Below are 9,070 nucleotides of genomic sequence, written 5' to 3'. Positions count from 1 at the left end.
GTAATCTCATCATAGGTGCGTAATAGGTAAACTCATCATAGGTCCGTAATAGTTAACTCATTATAGGTGCGTAATAGATAATCTCATGATAGGTGCTTAATAATCTCATTATAGGTGCGTAATAGGTAATCTCATCATAGGTGCGTAATAATCTCATCATAGGTGCGTAATAATCTCATCATAGGTGCGTAATAATCTCATCATAGGTAAGTAATAGGTAAACTCACTCATCATTATCATTTTACATTTCTACCCCCATCTCTACCTAGGATCTTGTTCTCACATATTATATCATCAAATCATCTTTATATTACACCGTCATCATCATCTAATTACATCATGATAAACGTTACATCATAATAATGGTTTATCACTGTCATGTTATTAGTAACAATAGTCTGATAGGACTAAATGCGTTCCTTAAGTGATTTTTTTTATAACAACACAACTCCACAACATAGGCTGGTGATTTTTATGTATGGTTACGTATTGCTACGTATGTCTGGAAAGGTATAATTGAAAACGAAGTGCACAAGACTAGCTCAGAGATTACATCAGAGTTTATCTACATGCTCCAATGACCTGTATCATGGCTTCCACAGGAAGCCCATCAGGACATGCAAACGGAGGCAAGCTGGTGAAGATCAGCATGTCTCAATTAGGTAATGTCATCATTCAAGGCCTTCTATTTTCATTGGATAACCTGAGGAGTGAGCCTGAGTTTCACTAACCTCTGCAGCTCCTGTTTTGCAGATGTGCCCATGCTGGCTCTCCCTGGCACAGATGCCCCTGGGTCGGATGGCACAGATGCCCCTGGGTCGGATGGTTCTGCTCTGAATGACGGAGGCGGTCTCCGACTCCACACAGCCAGGGCTGACCAACATATCGCCCAAAGACACACAGACCACGGCTCTGGCGACTTCCAGAGACATCCGATCCCAGAGTGTGGCGCTGCAGAAATAGAGCCATCAGGAGGTGATGACCCAGGAGAGTTTCTGAGAGGAAGTGATGTAACTATCCCTCTGGAGTTTGGAACTGATTGGCCAGCCCCGCCTGTGCCAGGATGTGATGCCGGAACACCATGCGCACCAGGAAGTGAGTCAGTTGGGCCAGGTCCTGGGGACAGTGACGCAGCAGTCCCTCAGCACACTGGAGGTGGCGAGTCAACACCACAGGTAACAGGAAATGATGTCACAACACTTCACACAACAGGAAATCATGTGCTAACTCCTGGCATGCCAGGGCAGGTGATGGTGATCCACTGTGAAGCAGAAAGAGCTCCGAAAGACCAGGCGCAACGTCTCAGCTCCGCAAACTCGGACTCATACTTCCTGAAGCTGGCTCTCTTTCCCTCCCGTAAAGACATCATTCCCAACATCCTAGAGGGCGACGACAGCGTCTTCATCGTTCCTGAGCAGTTTCAAATCAACGGGTTCAGGTGATGGATGTAGCAAAACAGCGTTAGGACTTTTGAAAGACACCTGAACAAATTTCCTACAAAATACTTCAAAATAACCAGAAACCATTTGATATTGTATCTGGCACCAAATAACAACGTAATAGTTCCTGAAGTTCCATCAAGGACATTCATGTGCCAATAACATACCTGCCTATCATATCATCTTAGCCTGTGATCTTGTCATGTCAGCACAACCCCAGAAAATTAACAAGTAGTGTCTTCTCTTTTTCCATGGACGGGACTGGTCACTCAGACTAGTCATTTTGCTGAATGCTCATTCTCAAAGTAAACAAATTCAATTAAATTAATCAATTCAGCTATGTTTCACCAGATTGTATGTATTGCGTAGCATAAGGATTCTTCTGCAGATAAGCATTATTTATGCTAATATTTATAGATATGCAATAATTTACAGTAATCTGCAGCCAGACATAGGAATGCCAATCATACAATATTTCAGTAGTTTAGCACAAATTCAAACCCAAAACGCTCATCAAATCAGTAGGACAATAAGAGTATGTGTAGGAGGGCTTTAAATTCAGGCCAGTTCATCTAATCATCTGCATGTGTTTTCATTTTTTTTTCATTTTTGTTTTTTACAAATACCAGAGATAGAGCAATAATATTGCTCATATTATGTGTTTTGCTCTTAGTCATCATGAAGCACTCTGTTATTTCAAACTGCACTTGAAATCCATCATTCATAATCAGAAACATTCATAATAAATATGTCACACAATTGTAGTTTGTAGCAATACAAGTCCCTTAAAATAACCATATGTGATTAGTATTGCAAATAACCAGATATATATGTGATCAGTATTGCAAATAACCAGATATATATGTGATCAGTATTGCACCAATACACGACCACACACCACCTTATGAGCCAGAAAACAGCAAAGAGAGAAAATACATTAGTTACACTCATTTATTAGCTCGTCTCTGGATGCTCTCTTCAGTCTGTCAAGGTCAAGTACAGCCTCATTTGGTCTGTCAAGGTCAAGTGCAACCTCATTTGGTCTGTCAAGGTCAAGTGCAGCCTTATTTGGTCTGTCAAGGTCAAGTGCAGCCTTATTTGGTCTGTCAAGGTCAAATTCAGCCATATATTTCCCCAGCTGGTGCCGTTGGCAGGTCTGTCTGCAAAATAAATACATACGGCAGGTTCTGAGTTCTGAGTCTGCAGCGCGGGGTCTTGTCACGGTCAAATCAGAACCTCAGCTGGCCCGACTGATGAGGAACCAATAACATGGACCGTGTCTAACTGCCAACAGGCCCATTCAATCATGGTTGTGCTTTGTTAATGTTTAATTGTGTGTGTGTGTGTGTGTGTGTGTGTGTGTGTGTGTGTGTGTGAGAGTGTGTGTGTGTGTGTGTGTGTGTCTGAGTGCATTAAGGCCTGTTAGCACAGTCTGGTCTGGAGGGACTATACTCTCCTGCAGGGGCGGAGCCAGAGGGGGGTGTGTGTGTGTCTGTGTGTGTTCACCAGTAGACCAGCTAACACACCAGTATACACTGTGTGTTCACCAGTACACCAGCTAACACACCACACACACACACACACACACACACACACACACACACACACACACACACCCTGTTAGGCCCACTTTCCATTTTGCCTGTCCCATTACATAAAAGAGCCACTCTCTGCAATCCTCGCAATGTCCAGGCGAGGGAGACAACCCTCTTTATAAAAAATAAAAAATAAGCCAGAACCCAAACTTGGCTGTTGTCACTGACACTGTGCCAGAACATCTGCTGTTAACATTCCTGCGTCCTTCCTCCTCTCTCTGGCCCTCCTCCCCTCTTCCCCTCCTCCCCTCCTCCCTGTGTCTCCTCCCCTCCTCCCCTCCTCCCCTCCTCCCTGTGTCTCCTCCCCTCCTCCCCTCCTCCCCTCTTCCCTGTGTCTCCTCCCCTCCTCCCTGTGTCTCCTCCCCTCCTCCCCTCCTCCCCTCCTCCCTGTGTCTCCTCCCCTCCTCTCTGTGTCTCCTCTCTCCTCCCCTCCTCCCCTCTTCCCCTCCTCCCCTCCTCCCCTCCTCCCTGTGTCTCCTCCCCTCCTCCCCTCCTCCCCTCCTCCCCTACTCCCTGTGTCTGCTCTGAGTGCTCTTGCTGTACGGTGCTGCACTTCCACATGCTCCATCCCAATGGTGTCACTAGCAAGCAAAGCAAATCAGCAAATGCTACAATATTATGAACGATTTAAATTAAATTAAAACTAAGAAATATTATATTCTTTTATATTCTACTAAGTTCTTGTTCAGCCATTAAACAACACTAAGTGTGTTCAATTAATTTAGTTCATTAAACAGTTTTTTAGCGTTCCTGCAATAACTTTGGGTCTTTTAAAAGGGGTTTAAAGACTTACCTCTTAAGCTTACACCTAATTAATAAATTTTTAGAGGGATATATTTATGGTTTCTGTTTATTTTCATTATTGATATTTGATATTGCATTGATATTATTGTTATTATTACTAATTTGCTTAATGCAGGCTTAACAACTTTTTAAAAACGGTTAACTGTTCATTTGAACTATTGTAATGTTCATATTTTGTAAGTCGCTTTGCTAAATCCATAACCATAACCATAACCTTAAACACATGGAGACGTTGCCATAGACACACCCTAAGTTTGGGTTGCCATGGACACACCCTAAGTTTGGGTTGCCAAGTAAGACTGAGCGCCATCTTGAGTACCCTCCCTTCTTGACTTCTCTGTCCACTCCCCCTGTATAGCCCTGCTGGGTCCAAATATCCAGCGTGATTAATATGCCGTGTCCTGGAGCAGACAAATGTACCAAACAATAGATTCCCTCTCCCCTCTCACCACCTACAGTCCCAGCCAGGGACTATTAGAGAAGAATCAGGACAACGATCCTCCTCTCATCTGCACATTGCTCCAATATTGCATCATCTCTAACACTAACATGGGACTCTTCCATCGCCTTATTACCTCTCACATAAAACTGCATCTCTAAAACAACACTCAGATCTTCAACACAAACACATATCTCTAACACAAACACACTTATACAACTGAAAGCCACATCTTCAACACATGCAGTGTTTGTAATATGAAGCCACATCTTTGACTCAAACAGACATCTGTAACTAACAGCCACATCTCCAGCACACACATCTCCACCACACACATCTGTAACTAACAGCCACATCTTCACCACACACATTTGTAACTAACAGCCACATCTCCACCACACACATCTCCACCACACACATCTGCAACTAACAGCCACTTCTCCACCACACACATCTGTAACTAACAGCCACATCTCCACCACACACATCTCCACCACACACATCTGTAACTAACAGCCACATCTCCACCACACACATCTGTAACTAACAGCCACATCTTCAGCACATACATCTCCACCACACACATCTGTAACTAACAGCCACATCTCCACCACACACATCTGTAACTAACAGCCACATCTTCACCACACACATCTCCACCACACACATCTGTAACTAACAGCCACATCTCCACCACACACATCTGTAACTAACAGCCACATCTTCACCACACACATCTCCACCACACACATCTGTAACTAACAGCCACATCTTCACCACACACATCTCCACCACACACATCTGTAACTAACAGCCACATCTTCACCACACACATCTCCACCACACACATCTGTAACTAACAGCCACATCTCCAGAACAAACCCTCATCTCCACCAGGCCTGCGCCACCTGAGAAAACGTCCTGAACTAAAATACTTCAGAGACAAAACGGTCATGATGGCTCAGGTAGACGTGCCCTATATGCCCTATATGCCAGTCAGGTTAGACGTGCCCTATATGCCAGTCAGGTAGACGTGCCCTCCTCTATACCAGTCAGGTAGATGTGCCCTCCTATATGCCCTGTATGCCAGTCAGGTAGACGTGCCCTATATGCCCTCTATGCGTGCCCTATATGCCCTATATGCCAGTCAGGTAGACGTGCCCTATATGCCCTCTATGCCAGTCAGGTAGACGTGCCCTATATGCCCTCTATGCCAGTCAGGTAGACGTGCCCTATATGCCAGAGTCAGGCCTGGTCTGATCTGGAGCTGTTCCAGGGACCGCTCTGCTCCTATCTACATGTGTACACTGGGGGGGAGTCAGTGTGTGTGTGTGTGTGGGGGAGTGTGTGTGTGGGGGGGGAGTGAGTGAGTGTGTGGGGAGTGAGTGTGTGGGGGGGGGGTGTGAGTGTGTGTGTGTGTGGGGGGGGGGGTGTGAGTGGGGGGGGGGGGTGAGGATGGGGCGAGCGGCGTTGAGGGTGAAGTTAGCCTGAGGACAGGAAGTGCTTTGGTCGAGCAGCTCAGCCCAACCCCTGGGGCCGAAAGAAACGGCCGTGTTTGTAAGACGTCTGTAAACAGTCCATTTCCCCTCCCTCCCTGTCCCGGGATGTTAGAAACAGAGCGGACCCTCCACCCCCCCCCCCCATCACCCTCATCAGCCCCCCCCCCCCATCAGCTATCTCCTCTGTTCTGCCCCCCCCCCCCCTCATCAGCCCCCCCCCTCATCACCTATCTCCTCTGTTCTGCCCTGACTTTGCTTTCAGAACAGACGCTACATCAGGTCACTTATTTTGATTTCAGAACAGACACTACATCAGGTCACTTATTTTGCTTCCTAGACTCATCATCATGGCTGTGCACGTATGCCTTACTGATCTAAAGTTATCTGCTGCTGCTACTCAACATACACACACTGAAAGAGAAAAACACACATGCCACTCACAGGGTCAGGGAGGCATTTTGCTCCTTTCACAGTAAGATTAATAGTCAGGATGGCCAGTTATTGCTATGTTTACACTGGATTAAATAGGGTTATATATATACATTTTCCCAACTCCACACTACCACACCAAACCATAATCCACTGAACCACACCATAATCTGCCAAAGCAAACCATCATGTAGCCTTTCACACCATAATCTGTAAACTGGGATCAATTACACGGTTCGTGCTGACCACATGAACCGCTGGTTAGGGGTCACCACGCGCAGACAAGGCTGATTGTCACGTTCTGCTCCCTCAGTCTGCACGCTGCAGATTTATGGGACGGCTGCTCGCGCTCGAGCGCTCATGCTGCGCCGGGGCCCGGCTTCCTGTTTACTGAGAGAAATTTCCTTCCGAAGCCAGAAATTAAAAATCAAACTCGCCCCTCTCTCCGGCCGATATCTGTCCGCCGAAGAAAAACGACTTGGAACGGCTCAATCTGAGAGGACGCTCCACTTCAGGTTACGACCTGTGGGAATTCTCCCACGCGCTGCGGCTCCCAGGTACACACCTATTTCTGACATTATGAATGAAGGGTGGGAACCGCTGAACACATCCTGCCCGACCATAATTTCTTATGTTTTCATGGATTATTAAAGCTGTTGTAAACGACCAGTCTCATATACCAGGCTTGGCTGCTGATTTGTTACCAGCTTCGCTGTCTTCAGGATGATTCTCCGACACCGGCACCGTAGGGACCCCGTGGCCTGCCGTTAATTTACAGCCTAAGCTCACCTTTCCGTGTGGAGTAACTTTTTAAAACCATTATGGCAGACGACGGTCGACTTGCTATGGCAATGGTAAGTTATGTTTACACTGCACTAAATTTTAGCGCACACAGCTAACTGTAAAGTGACCCCAGGTCGGAACCTACAGCACAAGTTCTTAACCCAGCAGCACACTTAGGCCTAATAGCTAAAATTACAGTTAGGCTACTGTATGATATATGATTCAAACTGATATAAGTTTGAATGCAATAGAGCCACATTACATTGCACAAGTGGTTTCCTGCGAGGACAAAACAAGGGCGCGTTGTTATTTTGGTCCCGATTCTTCACATTTATACATATTAATGGACTGGAAACGAAGCGGTGCCGCGCGTGTAATGAAAGCCGCGCTTGTGTCCGGCGAGTGGACAGTCACGCGCTTCGTGGGGGGATATTTAAAGCCATTGTCAGCTGGTCAGAGGTAGCGCGAGATCTCAAGCTCGAGCTGATAACTAACACGGCGGGACTTTAAAGTCAGACCTCTCTCATTAGGGATGCTTCAAGAGGGTGAGTAGGGCGTTTCACACAAACGTTACAGTGTGCCGCTTTTGTTGTAGTCCACTTTTCATTCTGATGTAGGCCTATGTGATATCCCTGGCTGTGATTTGGGCACCGTCAATATTTTAATCCAGTATATTCCGTCTGTAAACTAGATTCTAGCATGCGCTCTTTACTAACTTTTGAGGAGGTAAGTGTGAGTTTACAGTATGTGCCTGTTGCTTTCCTGTTGTGGTCCTTATGACCCCATAAAGGTGTAGAGTGGAGGTTAACCCCAGCTGTGAGAGGCATACCTGGGACGGGGCTCCTTGCCTCGGCTGGCCCATAACCTGACATCTGAGCCTATAACTCTGGTGCTGTGAACCACAGCCATGCTAGTATGTCATGACCCGTGAGGCTGAAGCTCAATCTGCTTTCGCTTATGAGTGAGGGGGCGATGCATCCCGCAGATTTAGGGCCTCTTGGATGGCCTTGCAACGAGTGCAACTGGAATGTCTCTTTTTGCCTCTGATATGAGTGTGTGTGTGTTGTTATGTAAATGTTTCTGTACTTGTTCCAGTGTGTGTGCTGTGTGTGAATGTTTATGTGCCATGATTGACATAGAAAGTGTTCCCCTGTATGTGTGTGTGTGTGTCTGTGTGTGCGTGTGTGTTCTTCAGAGAGGGGTGTGATTTTTTCTTTCTCCACTCAGCATCATACTTTTTGTTAGAGCCTAATAAGACTGTGCTGTTCGATAAACAACAGAAAACTTTTCATTTGTGCAAAGTACAATATATGCAAGAAACTCTCTTAAGATGCATTCTCAAGTTTTAAAAAGCAATACATTACCACCACATACACAGAACAAAACAGCACATATTTGTATGTCCAAAACAACATAATCACATGAAAAGGCTAAAACAGGGAAAGGATACAAGACAACAGAAACTCCAATAGGAGGCTGTGCCTGTTTTAGCTGCCTAATGTTGGACTCCTGTTGTGGGTGGTTTTGGCCAGCCTTCCTCACAGGCCTTGTGTTGCTGAATACAATAGAAGGGCTGTTTGGAGATAATACAAGTAGTAATCACCTCTCTCCTCCTCTCCTCCTCCTCTCTGTCTCCTCTCTCTTCTCCTCTCCTCCTCTCCTCCTCCTCTCTGTCTCCTCTCTTCTCCTCTCCTCCTCCTCTCCTCCTCCTCTCTGTCTCCTCTCCTCCTCCTCTCTGTCTCCTCTCTCTTTTCCTCCTAAAGAGGAAGAGGACCTCTCCTGGCTCTCCCTTCTCCCATCTCGGTCTTGTAGTTTTCCATACACCACTTACTCTTCCAGGGCAATGATACTCAGGGCAACACTTACTCCTTTAGGGCAATGATACACAGGGCAACTCCTTTAGGGCAATGATACACAGGGCAACTCCTTTAGGGCAATAATACTCAGGGCAACACTTACTCCTTTAGGGCAATGATACACAGGGCAACTCCTTTAAGGCAATGATACTCAGGGCAACACAATAACATGACAACTTGCAGTACATTTGACCCCACTCTCCCCTTTCTTTACCACATACTATTC

At 46.1% G+C, this 9,070-nt stretch overlaps 1 protein-coding gene across 3 annotated transcripts in view; it reads left to right on the top strand.

Moving 5' to 3' along the window:
- Positions 1 to 6,596: 6,596 nt before the first annotated feature.
- phldb2a (pleckstrin homology-like domain, family B, member 2a) overlaps positions 6,597 to 9,070 on the top strand; it is a 91,019-nt gene continuing 88,545 nt past the window's right edge. Inside the window, exons 1-2 of one of the 3 annotated variants that reach the window (XM_076273727.1) lie at positions 6,597 to 6,762; positions 6,913 to 7,059. In XM_076273727.1, the coding sequence (XP_076129842.1) occupies positions 7,027 to 7,059 (33 nt within the window). In that variant the 5' untranslated portion in view covers positions 6,597 to 6,762; positions 6,913 to 7,026. Of the gene's footprint in view, positions 7,060 to 9,070 lie in introns of all 3 variants that reach the window. The other 2 variants (XM_076273726.1, XM_076273728.1) reach the window with 2 other exon arrangements.

This window comes from Alosa pseudoharengus, unplaced genomic scaffold (assembly GCF_046254945.1).
Source record: "Alosa pseudoharengus isolate Yale_2024_CS ecotype anadromous, Long Island Sound unplaced genomic scaffold, YU_APseudo_1.1 YU_APseudo_1.1_scf_8, whole genome shotgun sequence".
NCBI lineage: Eukaryota > Metazoa > Chordata > Actinopteri > Clupeiformes > Clupeidae > Alosa > Alosa pseudoharengus.
This window is presented reverse-complemented; position numbering and strand designations above follow the sequence as displayed.